The sequence below is a fragment of the Lontra canadensis genome, unplaced genomic scaffold (assembly GCF_010015895.1).
Source record: "Lontra canadensis isolate GAN:19392208 unplaced genomic scaffold, GSC_riverotter_1.0 scaffold6, whole genome shotgun sequence".
Taxonomy (NCBI): Eukaryota; Metazoa; Chordata; class Mammalia; order Carnivora; family Mustelidae; genus Lontra; species Lontra canadensis.
Window position 1 is genome coordinate 35,533,347 of NW_022631000.1, and position 26,963 is coordinate 35,560,309.

The window sequence follows — 26,963 nt, forward strand, 5'->3', positions numbered from 1 at the left end:
GGAGAAAGCATAGTGAGGGGAAAAATGGGGAAATACTAGGTGCTTGAAACAAACAATGGGTCAATTTTTTTAAACATCAGCAATTTTAAAGAATAGTTTCAAGGGTATTAAGGTGAAATAAAAAGTCCTGCTTAACACTAATGTATGAGAGGGGCAGAAGAGTATTCCAAGGTCCTGATGGTAATAGAAGAGAGCTATTGAATAACTTTAGACATCATTGTAACCCATCAAATGTAAGACAGTGTCAATTGTGAGATCTTCCATTATGAAGAAAGAAAGAAGACTGCCAATTAAGTTGTTGGTTATATCAGGTCTTAAAGAGAATTCCATGCAAGACATAAATTGATGGTACTGGCTAGCCTCTTATTTCTCAGATTTCTTTCATGCCTTCCAAGAGAATTGTCTGTTTCTCCTGCTTTCAGTTGTATTACTTATTATGATATAATAGACAATATTTTACAAATATCTCAGTAACCAAAAAAAGTACATCCTTTTTTGGGTTCCATAAAGCTTTCAGTTATTATTTTGTGAGAAAATGTGGAATTCCTATCATTTCTACAATGATGAATATTTTTGTTCACTAATGTAAAATTTATACTCTGGTGCTTTTTCCATGCCTTCCTGCATACTCAAGAAGTGTTTTTTTCAGTACCACATTATAATCTAAAAGCTTTAGGGTGAGGGTACGTGCCATTTTAAGTGGACACTTAACCCAATGCTAGTAGTTAACAATAATGTACCTAATTCAGTTGGAATGTTAACAATATGAAAAGCTATGGAAAATTTATGCACATGTAGGCAACAGCAACTTTATTATGCTAAATACCTGACCAATAGGAATGGTAAGATTGTAATCAGCTATAAAATATATACTGGTTTCAGAGTTATAAATAGGTGAAAACTGTCTGTCTTGGAATTGACAATATATGGCTACTATGTTTGTTAAAATTTTAAAGGTAACTACTAAAAAAATAGAAATAGAATATAACTTTCAAGCCAACAGGGCCAACAGAGCTAGAAAATGAAAAGCTAAAATTTCACTGAATTGAAAAAAATGCAGAAAAGATGAAGAGAAATTTAGAAAATGAGGAAATGTAACCCTAAATAAAATGGAGAAATATATCCAAGTATATAATTTATCATAATAAATATAAATTTACTAAATTTACTAATAAAAGACAAATTTTCAATTTGGATTATTTAAAAAATATATTGACATGGTGTTTACAAATTATATTTAAGTTATAAGGATGTGAGAATGCAAAAAGGAAAAAGAAAAAGAGGAAATAGGTAACTATTTCAAAGAAAATAGGCAAAACTTAGCAGAATAATGTTGCACAATGTGTATGTAATTAAAAAAGGAAAAGTTCTCCAAGGAATAAATAACTCTTCCAAACTTATTAATACAAAAGTACATACACACACACACACACACACACACACACACTCACAAATACTACTCAGCCATAAAGAAGAATGAGATATTGCCATTTGAAACAACGTAGATAGACTAAGTGAAATAAACCAGAGAAAGACAAATACCATATGATTTCACTCATGTAGAAGTTAAGAAACTAAACGAATGAACGCAAACAAACAAAAAAACACTGTTAAGTACTGAAAACTGGAGGTTGCCAGAGAGGAGCTGGGTGGGAGGACGGGTAAAACAAGGGGATTTAAGAAGTAAAAAACTTTCAGTTATAAAATAAGTGTCATAGAGATGAAAAGGGCAACATAGGGAATATAGCTACAGTATTGTAAAAACTTCATATGGCGACAGATGGTAACTTTACTTACTGTGGGGAACATGGAGTAATGTATAAAATGATTGAATCAACAGGTTGTACACTGAACCTAATATAACATTGTATGTTAATTATACTTCAATTTTTAAAAAAGCTCCCAAATTTGTAAAGCAATCTTGACAAAATTACAAGGAGAAATCGACAAATCCAAAATTATAGTGGGAAATTTTTAAACACCTCTCTTAAGCATTTGGCTGTCTAAACAAACACAAATTTATTGAGGATATAGAGAACTTAGACAATACAATCAAAAAAGAGTTCTTTCATCAACTTACTTAATACCTTCTACCCACTAATTCAAGAATACACATTCCTCTCAGGCACAAATATAACATCTAAAGAGTCAGGAGAGTGTAGTGGCTAAGAGTTTTCTGAATCCAAATTCTCTGGGCTTGATTCTTAGCTTGATTATTCACTAGCTGTATAGTCTTGGACAAGTTAAATTATTAACCTCTCTGTGCTTCAGTTTCCTTATCTATGAAATGGAGAGAATATTAGCACACTTATCTCAGAAGTTTATTGAAAAGGCTAAATATATTAACATGTGGTAAGCTCTTGGGAAAATTCCTGGAACATTGTTAGTTACACAGATTAGCCATCAACTTTGCTACAAAACAAGTCTTGACCAGGCCTAAACAAATGGTATCCTGCCATTCATGTTGTCCAACTACAAAGCAGCTAAATTTCAACTTAACAACAAAAAGATTACAAAAATTCTTCTGGAAATTAAAGCACAAACTTCTAAGTCCCTGATGAATCAAAAAGGAAGTCACAATCAAAATAAGAATTTAGAATTCATAATGAAAATACTATATCTCAAAACTTATGGTACTCAGCAAGAAATTGAGGGTCTCAAATGCTTATATCGGAAAATAAGAAAGTAAAACAAACAACAATAAACAATAAGCTAATCATATACCTGAGGGAATTAGAAAAAGAACAGTAGAAAACAACCAGAAAAAGATCAAAGAGGAAAACAAGTGAACATTTAAAAAGGAGTCAATGAGATAGAAGACCCTATACAGATGATTAACAAATCAAAAGTTTTTTGAAAGACAAAGCTCTGACTATATTGATGAAAGAATGAAAGATGAAAGATGAAAGAATCAGTGAAAAGAACATTTACAGATATAGCAGCACATACCAAAAAAAATAAATAAATAAAATAAAAAAGTTTTATGCCAATAAATTTGAAACCTGGGATAAAATATATAGTTTCCTAGAAAAGATACTTTACCAAAAGTGACTAAAGCAACCCCTCCTAATTTTCTTCAAAGAAATGAATTTAGTGAATTTTAAAATGAATTTTAAAAAACTGACCAGCACCACCACTCCCCCAACCCCCCCACCCCAAAAAACTGCATGTTATCAAGAGGGTTTTATAATTTTCTATGAAATTAAGAAATAGATTGTCACAATCTTACAAAGTCATAGATAACAGAAATGTGGAAACTTTTCCCACATCATTTTATGACCAAGTACATATAACTTGATACCAAAGTCAAGGAAAAACAGTGGAAGAAAGGACAATTATAGGCTAATCTCATGGCTCCAAAGCTTCTTTAAAAACATTAAACCAAATAAGGAAATGTACTAAAATTAATGTCACATTTCACTTTATCCCAGAATGTTATAATGGCTTTGTATTTTAAAAATCAATTATTATAATGCACCTCATTAATAAAATTAAAAGGGAAAATAGGATTACTTTAAAAGAGTAGAAAAAGCAGTTGATAAAATTAATCAGTTCTTAGAAAAAGAGGAATAAAAGGGAACAGAGATTTCTTTGTCTATTTTTCTTACTCTTGTATCCTTAGCATCTGTAGTATCTGGCAAATCGTAAGTGCCTAATAAGTGTTGCCAAATAGTGGGGAAAATTTATAGACAAGATATTAGTATTAATAAGAGAGTTGAATAAGTTTACTGGATTTATGATCATGATGCAATTGTCATTTCTGTTTTAATCATCTGAAAAATAATTGGAAAATAATTTTTAAAGGATGTCATTTATAATCTCAGCTAAAAAAATCTAAAATACTTACATTTTTAAAAAAGGACTTAGGTGTTATATGCAACTGACAAATTATTGAACACTACATCTGAAACTAGTGATGTACTGTATCTTGGCTAACGGAATTTAAATAAAATTTAAAAAGGGGGGAAAAAGGACTTACAAGACTTTTAAGATCTTTAGGGAAAAAATCATAAAACTTTATTTAAAGGTATTTAAGAAAATCTAAGTAAATATATACGTATACAGTATCCACAGATAAGAAGATAGTAACATAAAGATGTTAATTTTCTTCAAATAAATTCATAGCTATAACAAAATTCCTATCAAGATAGTCATGGAATCATTCATTAAAATTGGGAAGCTAATATTTTAAAGAAGTTTGGGGATATTTGTCCCACCAGATATCAGGAATTACTGCAGTAAAAGGCATAAGGCAAGCTACATTGGGAATAGGAGACCTGTAACATTCATACATGACAGGGTCTGTCCAAGAATATAGAAAAAATTCTTACGGATTAATAAGAAAAGTCTTTTTAAAAACCTCAATGGAAAAATGGAAAGAGAAAAAAAAAATCATAAACAGGTACTTTACTGAAGAGGAAACCCAAATGACAAATAGCAAATAAACATGAAAAAATGATCTGTTGCCCTTCCCAATCATGAGGGGAATGCAAATTTAAATAACAATCAGATATGGTTCACTTAAATGAATAAAAACTTTAAAAATCTGATAACAGCAAGCACTGGTAAAGATATAAAGCCACTAGGAACCTCAAGCAGGGCTGATGGGAGTGTAAGTAGGTACAACTGTAGAGAAGAACAATCTGGTGCCATATCAGAAACCTGGAAGTATATAAAACCGCCAAGCCAGTGGCTTCCCTCCTAGTTGTCGTCACTAGAAATACTAGCACATTTGCCAAAAACATTGATTGTAAGAATGTTCACTACAACACTGTTTAAACAGTAAATGTCCATCAAAAGAAGAATGGATAATCAAAGTATGGCATAGTCACTTAGTGGAACATTCCATTCCTCCAAAAAAAATTAATTGGGACTACCTATACCATCATAAACCTCAGAATCATTATACTGAGCCTTATGATACCATTTATAGAAGGTTTAAAAACATGGAATACAATGCTACAAATGATGTTTAAGTTATGCATGTGTAGCAAAGAAATAAAACATTCATAGATAAATACCATAGTCAGGATATTGGTTACTCTGGGAGGAAAGGGAGGAGATTTAAAGCAGAGAGAATCATGCAAGTGATTGCAATTTTACCTAATTTTAAAAATTGGGCAATTTGTGTATGCCTAACATTTTTTGTTGGTTTAAAAAAAATTAAAGAGGGGCACCTGGGTGGCTCAGTGGGTTAAGCCTCTGCCTTTGGCTCAGGTCATGATCTCAGGGTCCTGGGATCGAGCCCCACATCGGGCTCTCTGCTCAGCGGGGAGCCTGCTTCTCCCTCTGTCTCTGCCTGCCTCTCTGCCTACTTGTGATCTCTCTCTCTCTCTCTCTCTCTGTAAAATAAATAAATGAAATCTTTAAAAAAAATAAAGAGAACTAGAAGATGTATGTAAGGTGTATGGGTTTAGGCAAAGGGAACATGGTGGGAAAGGAGGAGTGGAAAGAGGATGGGTGCTTAGGGATGAAGTAGTCTGGGAGGAGAGCCAGGGTAGTAGAAGAAATTATCATGAGATGAAAGTAGTCCAGAAAGAATTCGAAATGAAAAGACAAAACTTAAAGGCACATTGAGGAACTTGGAGAGAATTTTAAGTGAGCAGTCACATTTTGAAAGCAAAATATAAGGACAAAGTATCCCCAGCAGTATTTTGGACAAACTAGTGGAAAAGAGGGCATGGAGCATAGAATGGAATCTAGGAAGGTTGAGTGATTGTGTGAATGACCTTAGGGAAAGGATTGAGGAGTTGCTTGCCAAATTTTCAGGTTCTACAAAGATGGGAATGAGAAGTAATATACTGGACAGAATCATAACTTTAAAAAGGTATGAATGTCCTAGAACGAGGGCCTGAGGGAAAGAATATTATTACACTGGTTTAAAATGTGTCACAGTACACCTACAATTTTTTTTTTTCAAGTTCTCTAATTACAAGTCTTGATTCAAGCTGAGGGTTCTGGTACATGGCAGGATAAATGAGGCCAATTGTGTTGAAAAGAAATTTTAGAAACAGAGTATCCAACTATTATCAGCAATTGTTCAAGCAGTTGGTTTCAGTACTTGGCCTTGACAAATTACAATAATAAATTAGGAAGATTCCAGTGGAAAGAAACCAAAATGTTGAGAATGTAGGCAGTACTTGGGAGCTACAATGGGATGTTCTCCAAAAATAGGGAAACAAGATTGCCCTTTGAGAATTAAGTGAAAAAGAAAAAAATGCACTTGTGTGAGTAGGATTAACCCAACATGCTATCTGTACATGAGTGACTACAGGTGAGTTAAATATCGGGTGATAGGACTGGACATGATCCTAACAGAGGAAGAGGAAACCTAATCAATGATAATACCCATTGTCTAGAGAAAGACTGGGTAATACACTTGGTGGGGATGGCATGGGAGCACACAAATTCTGACATGAATTATAATTTTCATTGTAAATCAGTAAATCAGCACTCTAATTTATACCTCTGAGTCTTGCATTTGGAGAGCATGATTTGGATAGAATTTTTCATGTACTGACAAAATTCAGCTTCCAGATCAAAGCCTGGAAATGTGAGGTAGTATAACCTTTCTCCGCCATAGGCTCCTTCTTTGTCATGGAAAAACATAGGGACACTAGGACACCAAAGATGTGTGCTGAGAAGAGAGAAGCTAGAGGGGATCCCTGATACCTATCTTCATATGTTTAAAGTTCTTATAGGAACAGAGTTATGCTCTTGATTGTTGGGGCAATGAACAGACCAAAGAATAATGTATAGACAATACAAAGAGTAAGATTTCAGCTGGCCCAAAGGAGGAACACACTAACAATTTAAAATTCTGACAGTGGAACAACTGTCTCTTTGTAAGTTAGGATTGGTCATAAGCAACAGAAAAGTTTGGATAACAGTAACAAAGGACTATCTCTTTTAAGCACCATCATCATGACAAATCACCTTCACTGACTTTTTTCTGGAACTACCAGGAAATAAGATCTGATTGGCATAACGAGGTGTCCCCACTTTTTCCCTCTCTGCTGTCCTGGCAAGGGCAAGGCAGAAAACTGACTGAAGGTTCCATGGAGGCTTCATGCAATGGCAAAAGGAAATTTATGAAAGGAAAAATAAGGAGCAGGAAAAAAAATATTAGAAACTTACTATGTTCTCATCATAGCAAGGGTAGAAAGAGCGGTCACCTGCTTGTCAGGAATCCTAATGAAGGGATTTCTGGGCTGGAAAGAAGTTGGAAAAGATGATTTAGATCCCTTCTAGTTCTTTGTTTGTAAAGAGGAGTAGAGAAGTAGAATTGATTACTGAGATTTAAGCTATTAGGAAAGCTCTAATAAGGGGAAGATGGGATATAGATAACAAGGAAGTGAGCCATAGAGTGGACATGTTTGTTCAGTGGACTAATGGCTGGCATTGGTCATTGACTGTCATGGGCATTGAGGCATCATGGAAAGATTTTGGACAACGGGATACATGCAATAAAATCTTTTGGGGAAATTTAATTGGGTAGCTGTTAGTACACTGAGCTAGAGAAAAGTAAAACCAAAGGCAAGAAGGTCAAATTTGTTTTGATGGCCTGAGCCAGGGGGATAGTGAGCAGGAAGGGAAAAGAAGGAGCCAGTGAAAAGGCATTTCTCAGGTAGTGTCCATAGAAGAGAGAAAGGAGAGAGTGAGAGAAAAAGGTCAAGAGTGACTCCAGGTTGCAAATCTGGAGATCTAAGAAAGTGATAGTACAGCTGGAAGAAAGATGATAACTTCTAATTCAGATAGATTGTGTTGAGATCATGGATATCAAGTCATAGGGGCTTGAGATGAGGGAGAGATACCAAGGCTGAAAACATAGATCTAGGATTCCATAATGTAGAAGTTGCCCTGGAGGAGGTCATATGAATAGATGATTCTCTATGAGAACAGAGTATCATGCCAAAGGACAACTATGTATTTTTAGAAGGAAGTAATCACTATGAACTAGAATCACTAGAAGCCATTTCAGGAATAATGAAACTTGAACTGGCTTTGAAAGGAATGGAATGGGAGAAGGAATTCCACACTGAGACACACTTATAACTAGGATTGAATAACAAACAGAAAAAATGAACTGATCTGCACAATCCCTCTAAAAACAAATTCTTTTTATTCTGCCACCCATCTGCCCACGCCACTGTTATGGATAGAGAAATGGAAGTGAGACATGATTGAAGTTAGCAGGTGAAGACCACAGGAGACCCACTAGCTCTCCAGCCTTGCTGGTCTGGTGGGTTGCTGATCAGAGGGCTTAAAGGACAGAGAGTGCGCCTGGTGACAAGGGACCTGTCTGCCTTAATGGTTAAAAGTGGGGTTATATAACAGAACTCTCCTGTCCTAAAATTCTGAATTTGACATCTATTAAAATAAGCAATTGATGAAGAAAACCAAAGAAATCACTGACAGTAGTGACCTCTAGTGGAAATAGTCTTCAGGGAATACATCTATATCTATATATGCCTATATAAAGATATCTATATCTATATTCTTATTAGATAAGATGAAAATCAGTGGCATATTCAGCCAATTGGTTTCCACAGGACTGTGAAGGAAGGGGCTGCTGGAAACAGCACAGAAATCCTGCCCGGAAAGTGGAAATGTACCAGGAATACTTTGTGTTTTGAGTCAGACTAAGCTGATTAACGTTCTGGGAAAAAAAATAAATATGGACACATAACTGCTGTCAAAGATGTTAGCTGAGAAACGAGTGTTTGGGCAATGACTTCATTGGCCACAGCAGGGACATGGTGTGTTCATAGCAGCCAATAAGTGAGCAGCTGACAGTCTTGGGGAGGAAGCCACGCTAGTTGCTGGTAAGCCTTTCAAACATCTCTCCATTAAAACATGGAAGAAAGCTGTGATCTGTGAAATGTGTACACATTTGGTAATTCAGTATTTTATGGCTAAAGTCCTGTCTCTTTCCTCTGCCCAGGTGCTGTTTGTGCCAAGTCTTAACAAACGTTACTGAGCTGTGAAGGCACAAGAGATGCTTGGGAGAGTTGGCCTTTGAAATGGGACTAACCTCATGGAGGGTCCAAGCACAGTGAAGAAAGGCAACAGCAAACCACACGGGGCACTCCACATCCACCCCCTTTAGGAAGTGCTTTCAGAATATATAATCTTGACATTGAGGAGAAACAAAGGGATGGGAGGGTTGATGAGGAATTTAAATTTGTCTGATCACACTGCGGGCTAATGATGGGTGAGTTGAATTAAATGGGTGGGTATAGAAAAAGGAGTAAAATGAGAGTTGTTTTTTTTTGTTTTTGTTTTTTAATGGAGATTGTATAGAAATACACAGAATCAGTGTTATCAAGCCCTGGGCAACTGTCACTTCTGGCAACAGAGTGATCCTTGTCCTGGTCTCCTGTTACCTGTGTGGCAGGAGGTGTCATCCTGCCTTCTTTCATTATTCACCCTCCTCCACACACCCTGCTTTGTTTACTGATGCTGTCATATAGCCTGGCCCATCTGCTTTTCCCAGGATTTGCTCCCACTCCTCTCCGTGTCATTTTGAGGATAGAAAAACAGCCTTAGATAAGCCTTTTTGTGATAATTCCTCCTTGGTATGCAATTTCCCGAGTTCTCATCCCTGGGAGTGGGCAGTAGGCAGCCTCGCTGCCCCCATAAGTCAGTGACTACCCTGGTGTTATTTCTTAGATGTTAAACTAAACCACAGAGCTGGGTTAAAAGGAACCAATATTAAGTGGTCTTTCCTCTTTCCCTATGCAAAGATTCTTTCCCCCAACATATACATACAATTATTTGGCTCTAAGTTACTTCGGGTATCTAGTTTAAAAACTAGTTTACTTACCAAAGATGAGCTAATTACTTTAATTTGCTCCAAAGCTTCTGTCAGGCTATCTTCAATCTCGGAGTCATCTAAGGAGAAGAGGTCCCCAGCTCGTGAAAGATCTTTTTGTCCTAAAACCAGTCTGAACAGTTGATGCATGATGAGTAGTTTGATAATCAGTGGACTTTCTGCAGGTCCAGGGCCGTATGTTTCAGTCATCAGAGGTTAGTAAGACAAAAACATACAGTAGGAAGTATACTTTGTAATCCTTGCAAGGTCATTTTTCTCCAGAATTTGAGGTCTTCTTTGACTCTCTCTGGAAAAGAAACAAATGATACAATGTAAGTATTAGTAGAATGGCCTGGCTCAGGATATGAACTTGGTGCCCAGCAGAGAGAGGGAAAAAAGACATTTGGAAATGCACACAGAGTAACAGATCCTGACTTGATGACTTTCAAATGAGCTCTTCCTTTGTTTGTTTGTTTGTTTGTTTGTTTTTATCCTGAAAGTTCTTGCCAAAAATTATTAGGTTTCTCTAGAATTTACTATGAACCTTAAAAAGCTGCTTAGCCTTCACACTTACTTGTCTCCTTTCTATATGCTTCTCCTTCTCTCATGCCGTAAGGAAACAAGTGGACAAGCACTGATATGCTCAACACTCACCAGATTTCCCCCAAACAGATTCCCATGGAAACCAAACAGAAAAGGGCAGTGAAAGGAAAGAGCGAACACAGAAGACATCTCTTAGAACCACTGCCTGAGTTTCTTTTTATTCCTGGACAGGGAAATCAGTGCTTGCCATCTTGGCTGGGTTTCTTTCCTATACTGACAACAGAAGCTCCCCCCATCCTACATCCAGGAGGTGATCTCAATACTTGCCTTGTTCATATATACTCTCTAAATAAGCAGAAATGAAAGAAAGGATTCTGCCTGGGAGTCTGAGGCTACAGATCTCTGCTGAATGTGAGTATGAATTTGAATTTGAACACCGAACTTGAAAGTGATAGCATTGTGATGCAGGCTAAAGAGGGAAGGCATTGGGATAAGGCAATCTTACCTCTATTCCCACAGTTGAAGTAATAAAGTCCCACTATATTTCTTAACTCAATTAACAGTCCATAGAGAGAAGGGCAATGGCACAAAGTAAATATCTGATTTTTCTCATCAGTTCTCCTCCGGGCCGAATAAAATCACAGACCATTCACACGGGTAGAGACCTTAGCCATCGACTTTCCAAAGTCTCCATGGTAGTTACAGGAAAGGATTTCAGGCCAGTGGGCTTCCCTGTGGTTTACAATGAAGTAGAGTCATCTCATGTAACTTACAAATGCAGATACATGTTCCAAGAGTGAGAGCCGAGGGTGATTTATTTAATATAAGAATATAAGGAGTAGGCAATTCTGCCCAGCATTTCATTCAGAATGTGTTCCCCAGAATGAGTGTGAAAGGGAGAGGAGAGTCTGTTGCTCCCTTGGGTGATCTCAGACCCCCTCCCCGAGCTGTCACTGTGAAGGCACCTCTGGGCACTGAATGTAATGTTAAAGTTTAAAGGCACATATTCTCCATGCAATGTGGTCTCTAAACACAAGCCCAGTCCTTCACCGGGTGCTTGTTAAATAAGTCCTATCAGTGCAGTTTGTAGGCCACGGAAGGGCTGTCAAGGGCAATATTACCTACATGCAACTTTTGTGCTATCTACCAGCTCTAGAAAAATGATACCCAATACTTACATATGCTTGCCTTTGTGCCAGGCACTGTTCTGGGCGCTTTGCAAACATTAACACACTTAACCCTCATAATAACTATAGAAGGAAATTTCATCCCCATTTTAGTGGTGAGGAACCGAGGCATTAATAACTTGCCCTAGCCACACAGCTAGCAAACTGGAGATTTGGGATTTGGGCTCAGAGATTCCAGAGCTAGCCTCCTGGTTCATTACCACTATGACATGCTGATTTCACATAGGGCTTGATGCACGGCTACTGTTAGGAGTAAAAGTCCTAACATTTGAAGATGAAGATATGGGTGGTGTCATAAAGCATGAAATGAATTTCTCTTCCCTCCGACACTGAGGAAAGGAGGGACTCTGCAACCTTGCCCATCTATACCCTGGGGTTTAGGCCAAGCATACACCAGGAAAGTCACAAGGAAGAGAAGCTTAGAGGAAGAGAAAATCAGGAGAGTTGGTTGGGGGTGGGGGTTCAGGGGAGAGTTTTGGGGGCTGGAGAGAGAGCAGAGTGAGAGTCCTACAAAGTAAGGATGTGGAAGGTGGAGTACGATCTCTATAGGAAAAATTAGGACCGTGTTTTCCTGAATTGTCCCCTGAACAAATTTCTCCCCCTACCTTCAGGGATTGGCAGTGACAGGGTCTCAGTGAAATAATATTCAGGAAAATAAGACTTTGGATGACCAGCCAGCTTGTTGGTCAACATCTCATGGTTCCTGAAGCAGAGACATCTGCCCCAGACATAGCATGGCTTGAGCGTGGAGATGGAGCAGAAATACGTACGGGTCGAGAGGAGCACCCCAGGTTTTCCCTGGTCTCCTTCTTTGCTCTCCACACTCACAGTGACCCCTGGTACATAGCCTGACATTCCGGCTGTTACCCTTGAGTATCCATCATGTACAAAACAGTATTGTTCAAAACACCACCGTCCATGAGAACTTTCACACGTCTAAGGTGAGTTAGAGAGAGGTGAGACTTACACCAAACATTCTACAACACTAGGATGACCCAGAGGAAAGTCTCCTCTGTCCCATAAAAGGAAGTTTGGGGAATTACAAGGGAGAGAGCAATCTCTCCTGGGGAAGATGGTAACGAATGGCTTTGTGGAGGAAATGGTGTTCAGGCCAGACATTTTCAGACAGGTTTCCTTCAATGCACACGTGCTGAGGATATACTAAGTCAGCTGCTTGTCTGCAGACTGAGGTTTGGTGCATGCTTTTCCCTTCCCTGAGCCTCAGTTTCTTTATCTGCAAAATGGGGCTAATGCATGCCTCGTCCATCTCACCAGGTCATTTTGAAGATCAAAGCTAGTAACACATAAAAGAGCCCTTTGTCAAATAATGACACCAACAGCTAATGTTCAGCAGGTGTTTACCATGTGGAAAGCACTACTATGAGTGCTTCCTGAGGACTGAGTCACTTAATTCTCATGACAATTCCATGTGATGAGAAACGGATGCTCAGAGAGGAAAGCAACCAGCCCAGGAACACCCAGAGAGTAGAGTCAGTTCTGCAGAGTCAGAACTGAAGGTAATTGGTCTCCCAGAACGAAGCCCTATCAGCTGCATACATGACCACATGTGATAATATTGAGCTGCTTGCTTCTATCAGTCTTCATGTAAAGGGCACCCCACATGGTACATTATACCGCCCCTTCCTGGATAAGGATCAGCAAGGCATGTTATTTATTTTTCAGCAGCTCTGGTCAATGTTTTGCTCAGGTGTCTGGCTTCCCGGGCTGATCTCTCTGCAACAGTAGAGAAGGTCAGAGACAGATCAAGTTCCACCTCATCCTCTGAGAAACTCCCTACGCTTATGAATGCCACAGTCCTGTGGCCTATATGCACATGTACAGATGTGCCCACCGAATCCACACAAGCATGCACGTGTGTGCACGTGTGCACATGTGTGTGCACCGCCGGGGTTCTCCATGCACTCAGCTCTTTGCTAGAGACTTTCTCCTCCATTCTCCCATCAACTCGGCAGGTAGATATTATTACCAAAGAGGAAAAAGGACTGGTGAGGCACTGCGTCGAAGGTTACACGCAGAGCCAAGATTCACTTCCAAGTAGGTCAGCCTCCAATCTTGTACTTTTGGAATTACAAAAACCGACATATAAAAGCCCTTTTTACTCCCAGCTTTTGCTCTCCTAGCTTCTCTCCCTAATCCTTAAGGGACCCTCACCTGAAGCCCACTTTCCTTACTTAGTATCTATTTTTTTCAGCAGGTATCTGTTGACAAGTCAAGTTTCTGCACGGAGACGCAGACACCACACACAAAAGTGATTATGAGTCCCATGTGACACATATCAGGGAGTCCCAGCTGTCCCCACAAACTGGATTTACCTTCGTGCTACTCTTCAAAGGTGGGCAACTTGCTGTTATTCAGCTGGCTGTTTTGAGACTGGGTGGGAGATCCGAGCCACGGACTCCGAGCGCACGGCGAGAGGAATCCACTCAGCTCAGTGAACCCAAAGCTGCTCATTGCTGCGCTCGCTCTTGGCGCCCGGTGGAAAAATTCAAGGAATGCAGCCTACTGCCACTGGCATCGCCAGAGCCGGTCAGGTGACAGGCGGCACCTCACCCAGTGGAGAGTTGCCTCTGAGAGGCTCTGTTTCCTGGGGTGAAACAGAAAGCCTGCCCCAGTCAAGTGAAGTTGTTTTTAACAGAACACAAAACCTCCTGTGTTCCTGAAAATCTATACTTTCCCTGGGAAGAACGGGGCTGGAGGGGGGTGGATAGAAAAAGCCACTCAGGAAACAGTTTCAACAGAAACTCTGGCAGGTGAACGGAATGGCTACTGGGGGCCATTTCTCAAAGCCTGGGGAAGAGAGGACTGCGGTTTCGTGAACTCACTCCCTCCCAGGACTACACACCCAGAGTTTGGAACACTGAGCATTTGTCCTGTGAGTCACAACTCCAAAAGCTGTGGTCCCCTTGTTCTGCCTCTAGATTAATACTGTTGCAAATTTAAGGATGCAGGAAGTGGCTACTAAAATGAACAAATCACACTAAACCAAAAAGCATACCTTCTTTTTTTCCACTCTACTCGCTGGGAGATTTTTCCTAAAAATCCACTTGGATTGGCACTTTAAGTTAGATTTGTACGTTAAATATTGCCGTGACACTCAGAGAAAATGTTTATCTTGTTTAATCTTACTGATAATCTAGAGGAGAAAAAGATCCTGAAACTCTCAACACTTAAAGGTTTCAATGCTTAATGGTGCATTAAGAAAACATGTTCTTAGAGGTGCCTGGGTAGTGCAGCTGGTTAATCATCGGATCCTTGGTTTCAGGTTAGGTCGCGATCTCAGGGTCGTGATCTCTGCTCAGGGGGCTCCGTGCTCAGCGTGGAGTCTGCTTGAGAGTCTCTCTGCTCCTCCTGCCTGCTCTCTCTCTTGCTCACTTGCTTTCTCTCTCAAATACATAAACAAATCAAAGAAAATATGTTTTTTCATTGTATTCCTCTTTATCTCTAATTTGTCCTTATAGAGGGTCTACCGCCCATCAAATCTCTTATCTGCTGGCAAAACATATGGGAAGCTGAGCTGTAGACAGATTCATCTGTGTAATCATGAGGATGGGACTTCCAGAAGAGCTACCCTCCTGCAAAGGCGTGTGGTCTTAGTGACGACACACCTGCCATTGAACCAGGTCCTAAGCTCCAGGGGAATGACCTTTCCAGACACCGGGTGATCAATCACATTTTTATGCCATCCACATATGGAGAATCCCTTTGAAGGGTTTGCTCTATAAAAATGGAGAAGCCAGTCATCCATGAGCAGGTGTAGCCTTTCGCTGATAATTTTCTGGTTTACAGATACGATGCAGTCTCCTCTTTCAAAGGAACAGGCTCTGCTGCTTTAGGCTTCCCTCTTCCTCGTTCTCTATTCATTATTAGTGGTTCTTATTGCCAGATTTTATCCAATTTTCTTACATTTTTAAAGGAGTATAGGGTCCAGAATTCGACCTGTTCTAGGAACCCAGGAAGAAGAGCAGAGTGGTGAGAGTGTGGGGACTCACACCCAATTGGGCTCAGCTATGACATTATCTGCAGTGTAAATCAGGACTGGTTAATTAAGCTCCTTGAGCCTCAGGTTCCTTATTTGCACCTGAGGATTGTGATATGGGTGGCTGGGAGATTTCATGAGATTATGTAAAGCATTCAACATAGAACCTAGCATATAGCAACCACACAAGATGTAACAGCAATCTTATCCCTAATGTCATTATTCTTGTAGATCATTTTCCCGTTAACATGTCCTTAGGTCGTCCCTTTCCAAAGCTGATACACCTCTGTACTTCTGCCCAACACTGAGTTCACATGTTAGAGATGCATAGGTCTTTTCCATCTAGGATATCATATTTATATCCTAGCTGTACTCTACCCCAAATTTAAATGTAGTTTAGGCACTATCTTGAAAGTGTCCCTGTTGATTTTTTTTTTTTTTTTGGCAATCTTGTTCCCTGGAGAAATAGCCTTACCCCCAAACATGGCTAAACAGTAACTAGATTTTTTTTAGAGTAGAAATAGACTGAAATACAATGCATCTCAGACGTTTTTGTGGTTGGATAATCCAAATACCTAGTTTTCGATATAAGTGTAGAGCTCACTCCCACATTTCTTAATGAGAATGGACTGTATAATTCCCTGCAAGGCACCAGAGGAAAAAGTTTTTTATGACTTTTCAAGGTGACCTGCACTCAATGGGCACTAATAAAACATTGCTGGTTTACTCTATTATTCATCCATAGATCTATGAAATAAAAATACACATGAACTGGTGGACTTAATTGCCGCACTATAAGGATACCACCTGTGGAAAAAGTTGAGGCTCTTTGGGGGAGTTTCAATAAACATAACTAATTCAGCAAGCCAACTTATTCTGAGAAAATTAGCCTCTAGCTTCCAACTTGGGGTTAGGATATTCTCTGGTTTCTTCACTTTAGAACATTCTAGAATAGCAGCATTTATTTATGTTATGCTTTGGACAACACTACGGCACATCAAAACCTTCTCATCTTATTCACCTTTATTATAAATGCCCACTGACTAACTGATACCCGTTTGGGTTCTAGAAACTTTCAGTAAAGCTCTCAGATAGATTTTCCCTTGAAAGAAAGGATTAAAGATTCTTTTCAAGGAGCATCTTTTTCACACAGCATGAAAGAGCTACAGGCGTTCCCATGGGAATTGCCCGCATACATTTCAGCCCTTGCCACAAGATGTCTATTGTTCCCTGTGCGTCTCTCGCTTTCCTCTACCACGACATGTAGCTTCATTCACTTCTACTGAAAGCCTCCGAGGCTGGCTTATTCCAAATGATGCGAAAGGACTCAGCCCGTGGTCTTTTTCTAGAACTCAGACAGTCTAAGTTTGTAGCAGGCTAATTATCACAAGCACTTACAAAAAATAGGTTTGGTGACCTGTTTAGGCAAGAGCTCAAGAAACATTTAATTTTGAATACATATTGCAATTTATTGAAAAACAGATAGGAAATATTTTCTTTCTTTGGGAATGAGGGAAATTTCTTAAAGTCTAACAAACTTTCTTAACCAAGAATTTGTGATTTGTAGTAATGATTTCATAGTGTATCCATTTTCATAAATTTTGACTTTGCAGGTCAAATTTTCTTAAATTTGATATAAATATTGGTATACATTGAATAGATCTTATATCACTATAAATATCAATAATGAACTTAAATCTTGCTAAGGTTTTTTTAATTCAAATTTTGTAGGTTTCTTTTTCCAAAAAACATACCCAAACTCTCAAATTACAAAGAAAATTCAATGCTAAACGTGTCTTTACTTACCTTTAAATTCCATGAACACCTGCATTGACCAATTCAAATAATTCCTTAAGTACTTTTTCTGTTCCTTAAATTGAAAACCTCCGTGTTTCAATTTAAAATGTCATGTACTCCAATGGTTGATAACTATAGCAACTTAAATATGTATTTGAAAGAGCAAAAAAGTAGTTTGATTCAATTACAGTTTGTAAGATACCTAAAATACCCAAAGGAAAAAAGAGAGCAACATTTAACAGTAATGGTGTCTGCTCAACCCACTGACTGGAATGATGCTGTTGAATTTTCTTTGAAAATCAGAGGCAGGGCCAATTTCTTTGCAGGTTGCGAGATGTTTCTTGAGGTAAACAAAAGTGTGAAATAGAAATGAGCCCAGACAGTTTTGGAGTAAAACAAAAATGCACATATTATGAACCTAGAAGCGCGGTTTTCTGCTCCTGAGGCCTAGAGACATGTTTTAATAACCCACAGAGAGGTGGCTTTTTTACCCTAATAACCGAAAAGCAGGCATACAGAGCTAGACACACAACTCCCAAATGTGCTTTATCTGCATAATCGGCCCGCCCCTGGAAGTTTCTCTGCCCCACTCCTGCAGCCCACTCCTTCATCACTGCAGCTTCTGACACTTACGTTAATTAGCTTTTGTTTTTGCTGAACAAAAGGACTGGGAAAAAAGATAGCCATACCTCTCAGCACAGGAAACTCTGGCCATCATAGGAAATAGAAGGCAAAATGCTTGATTTTTAGAGTAACTCGGCTGGTGCCCATGATGGAGCCCAGAGGCAGCCCGGTAGCCCCTGCCCCTTCCTGCCTCATCCTGTCCTGTCCTGTTGGCAGCTGCCGTGCTCTCCTGCACTGCTCGTCCGGCAGGCTGGCTGTACACTTGCTTGCTTCCCTCCCCTGGACTCACCGTGTGCGATCCAGCAAATGCGTAACTTCTCTCTCTCCTAACCTTCTGCTTAGCGCTAACAATTGGCACAAAGCTTCCCTTATTTCTACGGTAGATTTAGAGAAGCTTCTCTGAGCAGATCAGTGGTTTGCAAGAATTAGAAGATTTGCCTAACAACCAGTAACTTAGCTTCTGTTAATGAATAACTCACTTTAAAGAATCAAGGAAGTTTTAGGTTAATATCAGATGGGGAGCCTTTTATCAGGCAGGCATCAGTGAAAGGCTCAGTGAGGAATGGAAAGAGGGAAGTGGGGGAAGGAGATAGTATTTAAAGCAAACACATGGGGAAAAAAAAAAAAAAAAAACCACCTTGAGAGAAACAAAACGGCCGGTGTCTAACTATGCTATTGGTATTGTTCGAGAAATGCTGAATGGCTGAATGAAGCATCCCTACCAGCACTGGGGATTTCTCCAAACCGACTCTGTTTTTTTCTTGCACCAATCCAAATTGCTAATTCACTTCCTTTCACCATCCAAATATAGAACTCCTCTTCTCAGGCCTAATACACTGGGGATCTCTTATGAGCTGTCTTACATCTCTCTCTCTTTTAAGGAGAATGCTCTCCAAACCTCTCATGCATAAATTAATTGGTGGTACCCAGTGGATTGTTATATCTGGAGGCTCTCCTCTCCCCTTTTATGTGTCTGACATGGGTTTTCTCCCCTTATTGATCTGAGGTTTTGTCTGCACATAAAGCAACAGGATATCTCTGAGACTCTTCTATCTAGCTTTCAGTCAAACTAAGTGTGAGTGTGGGGGGCAGGGCGGTGGGGAAAAGTAAGGTATAAGGTGTACATCTGGAAATACCAGTATTTCTATGTCGTTGGCAATCATGCTGCCATGTAAATACATTGCCGGCTCAATTAAAATGCATTCTCCTGGGGTGAAGGGGACTTTCTCCTGTATTTGCCACCCAACAGCCATTTATCCCACTTCTGGTAAAATCTGTACCCAAATTTCCCTTCAAAACAACATTCTTTGGGCAGAGTTCACTGACATAAACCCATTAGGTCTTAGCCAATCAGAAAGATCATGTTCTCCTGACCTTAGTGTTTGATTGAGAGAATGAGGGATGACCCTTTCCAGGCCAGTGGGAGTCATGAGAAAGATGAACGGGGCTCTGAGGGGACAGAGTCTTTCCTGTTAGACTTGACGACAAGAAGATGTAAGGTCTGGTTGACCCTGCGCATTGCCACCAAGAAACCAAACCTTAGTGACTTTGTTTGGACCACTTAAACCAGCTGGCCCTGGAGTTGACAAGACCCACCCTTCTCTGTAACCCAATTCCTTAATAGCCTGAGTGATTTTATGCCTGGTTTTCTGCCCTTTGCCTCTGAAGAGTTTTGGTTTGGCTAACTTAGCCAAATGCCAGTTTGTGAGATCTCAGTCTTCCCAGTGCAGCCCCTTGCAAAGGAAGTGGACTATGAGCTGCGTTAGGAACCAGCTATGACAAATGAGTCCCTTTAATGACAACCACAGGCTTTCACGGACCACCAGTGGAGGCAGGAAAGGCCTGGGGAAGACCATAGTCATTCAGTATACTTGAAAGTGTGACTTTCTAAATTGATTCTCTTAACCAACATCATCATAGTCACTTTCCCAAAACACTTTAACCACCTGGAGTTGTCTGGTAGTTCCTGGCCACATTCTTTTTTGACCTCAATGAATCTGATCACCAAATCCATCCATCCATGCAGAATTTTCAAATTCCTTTGGGCAATTAGTTGCACGAAGTATAGCTTTATCTTTATTTTTTCCCCTTCTGTTTCTGTACAACTCCCACCACTACCCTCCCCTGCCCCCATTGATAAACTTGAAATAAAGAACATCCTCTCTAACCACATAGCTGGACCAAGAGGCTTCCTTTGTAGAAGATACATAAATTTCAAAGCAACTTTAAAAGGGTAAATTACATATAAACACAGAATTTTTAGATGGTTCCAGTTTCTGTAATAATATTTCTACCTGAAACTGTGACACTCTTTTGAGTACACCTTTCTGTATTCAGCCATTCAGCTTTTCAAAAGCTCATTATAGAAATACCCAGGCATATCCAGAAAGCCCCCTTTAGCTCAGCGAACTAGCACATGGCTTGGACTGTGAGAATCAAGTGTTGTTATTTTGTTGTTGTTGTTGTTTAAGAACAGGGAAATAGGGACATCTGGGTGGCTCAGTGGGTTAAGCTTCTGCCTTTGGCTCAGGTCATGGTCTCAGGGTCCTGGAATGGAGCCTGCATCCAGCTCTCTGCTCAGCGGGGAGCCTGCTTCCCCCCACCTCTCTCTGCCTGCCTCACTCACTGCCTACTTGTGATCTTTCTCTCTGTCAAATAAATGAAATCTTTAAAAATAAAAAAAAAAGAACAGGGAAATAGATAAATGTGGCTAAGGTTTATTTAGTTTGATTCATTATAATAACAAAGAATTTGAGTAAGGAGAGGGTGGTGGGGTTATGGACATTGGGGAAGGTATGTGCTATGGTGAGTGCTGTGAAGTGTGTAAACCTGGTGATTCACAGACATGTACCTCTGGGGCTAATAATACATTATATGTTAATAAAAAATTAAAAATTAAAAAAATAAAGAATTTGATTAAAAATATGATAATAAAAGTAGTATCTTTTAATCTCAAATTTGAGAGAACTCATTATTCTCCTAAATTAGCTCCTCCTTCTGTTTCTTATATTGGTGAAGGGCTTTCACCATCCACCAAGCATACAAACGAGAAAGCTATATAGCATCCTCTCTTTCTCTCTTTTCTTTTCCCACTCACATCCAATGACCCCATCACAACTTAGATTCTGTCTGTTCTGTGTCCTTAGCATTATTCATGATCTACAATGGATAGATCCTAAGGTGATCCTCAAGGATCCATTTTCTAGGGTTTATACCTTGGAGTTTTCTACACTTAGTGTGGGTGGGACTTGTGACTTGCTTCTAACAAATAGGATATGACAAAGATGATGAAATGCTACTTCTGTGATTACTTTATGTTATAGAAGATACCATCCTGCTAACAGACCCACTCTAGAGATTTTCCTTGCTGGTTCAATGCAATAACTGGTCATGTTGAGAAAGCCCACATGACAAAGAACTATGGGCGGCCTCTAAAAGCTGAAGGAAAAACCAGCGTGAAGCCAAGATCCTCAGTCCTACAAACACAAGGAAATGAATCCTTCCAACAAACTGAATGAAGTTGGAAGGGGAATATTTCCCCAGCTAAGCCTCCAGATGGAAACACAGCCCAGCTAACACCTTGATTGCAAACTTGGGACACTCTGACCAAAGGATCCATCTAAGCCTACCTGGACTCCAGACACAGAGAAAATGTGGGATGAAAAATGTGTGTCATTTTGAGCCACTAAGTTCATGGTAATTTGTCATACAGAAATAGAAAACTAATACATGACTATTCCCCTCTTTCCACTGGGATAGCAAGATAGCTATTGTTTCCGTTAAATTCTTCATTCTCTCTTGTCTGGATTTTGACAGGAGTTTCTTAGCAGGTCTCACTGCCTCTGACATAGCCCCTTCAACTCTGCTGTCAAATCGGCTTTCTAAAATAAAATATGGTATGTATCACTTTTACTTAAAATTAGTAAGTGGCAACCCATTGTCTGAGGATGACATGCAAAACTCTTGGCTTGGCACCAAAGGATTTTGTAACATGGTCCCCACCCTCCCCAGCTCTGCTTCCATCTCTCATGTACACACAGCCCTGAGCAGCTGGGTCACTACCTTCAGAATATATCTAGGAGCCCATCACCTTTCACTACCTTTGATACCACTATTACTGTGATCAAAACACCATCATCTCATGTCTCGCTTAGGTTATTGCCATAGCTCCTTGGCTTTTTCCCTTGCCTTGTTCAAATATAGTGGTGACAGAACACCCAGATAATCCCATGAAAATAGAAGTCAGAACTGAACTCCCTTCTGCCCAGTTCTCTGCAATGGAATGACTTTCCATCTCACCCGAGTCAGAACCAAAGTTTTTTCAAAATCAGCAAGGCCCTATATAAGATAGCTTCCCCCTTCTCCCTCCATGGCATCAGCTTCATCTCCTATAACTCTTGCTTTTGGTCGCCGGGCTCCAGCCACACTGGAGGTACAAAGGGACCAGGTATTAATTCATCTGAGGAACTCCAGCACTAGGCTACGAGGCTATTGTCTGTCACAAAGGAGGAATTCAATCAAAATTTCATGAATGAAGCCTCTCCTTATAAAATCATCAATAAAATAATAATTATATAAATGAAATGAGCTATATAAGTTAAAAGAATCAGTAAAATAACACACACAAAAAACTAAATCAAATTTAAAAAATAATTATTATTATACAAGTGAAAAGAATTCAGAAATAAAAAGATGTATAGCAAAGAAATCCATTTGGCTGATATACAATTATTTTCTTGTTAAGTTGGTAACAGGTTTTGTTTTTTTTTTTTGTTTTGTTTTTTGTAATTTCTTAGTACTGGTAAAGAAGAAAGGAGCATAACCTTCTGTTGAAAAACTCTAACAAGACTGATTAGAAAATCAGAGAGATGACACAAATTACCAATATCACAAATTAGAGAGTTGACATTACTATAATAGATTCTACAGCTATAATAAAAGAAGAATAAGGAAATATTGTGGAAATTTTATGTCAATAAATTAGATGACTTAAATGGAATGAATAAATTCCTTGAAGGACAAAAACTGTCACCACCCATTCAAGAAAACATAGATAACTAGAATAGTCCTGTATTTATTTACTTAAAAATTGGAATTACAGAATGAAACTGGACCACTTTCTTACACCATACACAAACGTAAACTCAGGATGGATTAAAGACCTAAACATGAGACCCAAAACCATAAATTTCCTGGAAGAAAACAAAGGCAGTAATTTCTTTGACATCAGCCATAGAAACCCTTTTCTAGATCTTTCTCCTTTGGGCAAGGGTAGCAAAAGCAAAATTAAATATTGGGACTACATCAAAATAAAAATCTTCTGCACAGTAAAGGAAGTTATAAACAAAATGAAATGGTGACCTATAGAATGGGACAAATGAGATATCCAATAGGGGGTTAACATCCAAAATATGTAAAGAACTTACATAACTCAAGACCAAAAAAACCAAATAATCCAATTAAAACATAGATAATCTAAAAAATAGACATCTTTCCAACATACAAATAGAACATAGACAGACAGATAGCCAAAACACAGGTGAAAAAATGCTCAACATCATTGTCAGGGAAATGCAAATTAAAACCAGAGTGAGAGACCATTTTACATCGGTCAGATGTCTAAAATAAAAATCACAAGAGATAGCAAGTGTTGGCAAGGATGTAGAAAAAAAGGAACCCTTGTGTATATTTGGTGGGGATGCAAATTTGGGCAGCCACTGTAGAAAACAGTACAGAGATTCCTCAAAAAAGTCAAAAATAGAATTATCATATGATCTGGTAATTCCACTACTGAATATTTACTCAAAGAAGACAAAAACACTAATTCAAAAAGATGTGTGGACCCCTATGTTTATACAGTGTTATTTGCAATAGCCAAGATATGAAAGCACCTCAAGTTCCTATCAATGAATGGATTAAGAGGATGTCATAATAATATACATATTATATATATATTATATCTGTATAATATGTATATATTATACATGTACATATTATATATACATATACATGTATATATGTATGTAATATGTATGTATATATTATAAGAATAATATACATATTATATGTATATATAATATACATAACCTATCCACTATGGAATATTACTCAGACAGAAAAAAGAATGAAATATTGCCAGTTGCAACAACAAGGATGCACCTAGAGAGTATAACACTAAGTGAAATAAGTCAGTCAGAGAAAGACAAACACCACATAATTTTACTTACATGTGGTATTTAAGAAACAAAACAAATGAACAAAGAAAAAAAAGAGACAAGCAGAAAAACAGGCTCTTAAATACAGAGAACAGATGTGGTTGTCAGAGAGGAGGGGGACAAGAAGAATGTGTAAAATAAAGGGAATTAAGAGTATGCTTATTTCAATGAGCATTGGGAAATGTATAGAACTGCTGAATATTATGTTGTATACCTGAAACTAATATAATACTGTATGTTAATTATACTTGAATAAAAGTAAATGAATGTTTTAAATAAAAATTGGAATCACAATTAGAAACATTCACATGAAAAAGACTCAAGGTCCAGGTAGTTTCATTGGTACATTCTACAAAGCACTTAAGTGAGTAATAATGGAGCACCTGCGTGGCTGAGTCAGTTAACCATCCCACAATTTTGGCTCAGGTCATGATCAGAGTCTTGAGATTGAGTCCCCCATTGGGATCCACACTGGGTGTGGAGCCTGCTTAAGATTCTCTCTCCCCCTCCCCCTTTGCCACTCCCTTTGCCACTGCCCACAGCGCGCTCTCTCTCTCTCAAAAAAAAAAAAAAAAAAGTAAATAAAACTAATTGTATACAAAGTCTTTCAGAAATTTTATTTCATTTCACAATAAGATGTTTTAAAGCTATTTGTATATACATTATCTATATGTATATAATATATAGATATATATCCTTTTTTTGGCTGGTAGCATTTTATCCAATGAATGTAGCATTTTCTCTTAATCCGTTCTTTTGTCGATGAAGTTGTTTGTGTTGAGCAGGAACTACCAAAAGCCTGCGGGCTTGGGATTACAAGAACACACTCACACTAGGCTGCCTGGGTTCACACCCAGTCCTAGCACTTACGAGCTACGTGACTTTGGGCAACAATTTAAACCTTTTTATATATGGCTTTTTTTTTTTTTTTAAATCTGTAAGGGTATTAATGTACCTACCTCCTAGAGTTATTATGAGGATTATCTAAGGTAATATTTATAAAGTGCTCAGAAACATGACTGGAATGTAGTAAGGGCCACATGAGTGTTTGCTAAATACAAACAAAAGGAACATCCTTGAAAGTGCTCCCTGGTGCACAGTTGCAGGGATTGGCCTAGGATATATATCAGAAGTGAAATTTCTGGGCCAGAAGGTAGGCTCTATCTCTTTTAATTTCAACCTCTCTTTAACCTTATGTTTTGGATATGTCTTCTTTACATCATATGGCTTTTTTCCCTCCTCAGTCTGATCACCTTTGTCCTTTAATAGGAACATGTACACCATTTTCATTTCATCTAATTATATATTTGGGGTTAGATTTACCATCTTAGTATTGGTTTTCTACTTACACTATTTGTTTTATGATTCTTTCTCTTTTCTTGCTCCTATTTTGATGGAGCATATTTTATTCCTCTTTTCTCATCAGTAAGCTTGGAAATTATATACTTATATACTATTTTTTACTCTTCCTTGGAGATGTAGTAAGTATAGGTGTACTATCTTATATGTACATACAATGCCTGCATGTGTGTACAGGTGTGTGCATGTGTGGCCCTCCACATCTTGGGTCACACCTTGATTATTATCTTAGTGTCTTTTCAATACCTTGAAACACTTTTTTTTCCCCAAATACCAAAAAATTTATATTTTGTCCAGATTTTATTGTCCTCAGCAGATGGACTGATCAGATTTACTTAGACCAAGAAGTTGAAAGCCTCAAACAGTTACATTTTTATCTCTAAAATGCATTGTTTTTTTTTTTTCATAGGATTAGAAACTTGGTATACACATGTACTGAGATTATTCTAAAATGGCATTCACTGATGTTTTTGTATCATTTCTACAACATTAGTTTTAAAGGTTCAGGAGTTTGTATAGTGGAGACACTGAATAAAGCAATAACTTGCCTTGGAAAATGTCTGAACTGCAATTATGATTTACCAGCATACATAATTTTGTTCTTTATAAACAACGGTATCACAGTTGCCAGGGACACATCTTACCTACTCTTTTGTCCTTGAACCATCGTAATAGATTTCCGTCTACATTTTCAAGGACAAAACAATGACTAACTTTCTTAACTAAAGGGAATTTCAGAAAATAACTAGTAAGGCTGATATGAAACATATGCTAAGAAGGTAAGACCGTGAAATTAAACATTTTTTTATGTCGGTACTATTGTCCATTTCCTTACTACCCCATAAAGAATGGTTTGTAGGTTGGATACAACCTCCATCCCTAATGTGCTTCATTATTAAAACAACACTTAATTAAATGGTGGACAAAGCCAGAAACATGCCATAGTTTAGGGAAATCTCTTAGGTTATTTTCAGATGTTTCTAGTTTGGCAAAAGCCAAAGCGCATTTTGTTGAGCACATTTTATTCCTATGTGTATTAGAAGGGAAATCTAACCCATGTGTTTTATTTCATTAATATTTTGCCAAGTTAAATGGTTCTTTTGTAAGATATATTTAATGTTGAGTTATTTTTATGAGGCTTTTTCCCTTGGATTATGAATTCATATGTCACCTAAAGTAAGTATACTTTGATCCAAATATCTTGTAGTTATGAAGTCAGAAACCCACAAAACTTGGGTGATTTCCCAACAGTGCCAAATATAATATTTCATCTCTACCACTAACATCATGATTTTTTCCTCATATTTGTCAATCAGCACTTTATTGAGAAAACAACAGAGTCGTTCTCCTTTTTAAGCCCCGCTTTTTGACAAATGTCCAATGAGGCCGTGGCTCAATTCAACAAGGGCTGCTAACTTCAAATCATG

At 38.4% G+C, this 26,963-nt stretch overlaps 1 protein-coding gene across 6 annotated transcripts in view; it reads right to left on the reverse strand.

Moving 5' to 3' along the window:
- Nucleotides 1–18,397, reverse strand: part of VEPH1 (ventricular zone expressed PH domain containing 1) — a 246,357-nt gene extending 227,960 nt beyond the window's left edge. For 3 of the 6 annotated variants that reach the window (XR_004382083.1, XM_032852594.1, XM_032852595.1), the window contains exons 1-2: nucleotides 18,252–18,397; nucleotides 9,827–10,121 (exon numbers count right to left, since the gene is read on the reverse strand). Coding sequence is in view for 5 of the 6 variants with exons in the window: in XM_032852594.1 (XP_032708485.1) it covers nucleotides 9,827–10,024 (198 nt within the window). In the remaining variant the exon portion in view is untranslated. The remainder of the gene's footprint in view (nucleotides 1–9,826; nucleotides 10,122–18,251) is intronic. The other 3 variants (XM_032852593.1, XM_032852596.1, XM_032852597.1) reach the window with 2 other exon arrangements.
- Between the last annotated feature and the right edge of the window lie 8,566 nt (nucleotides 18,398–26,963).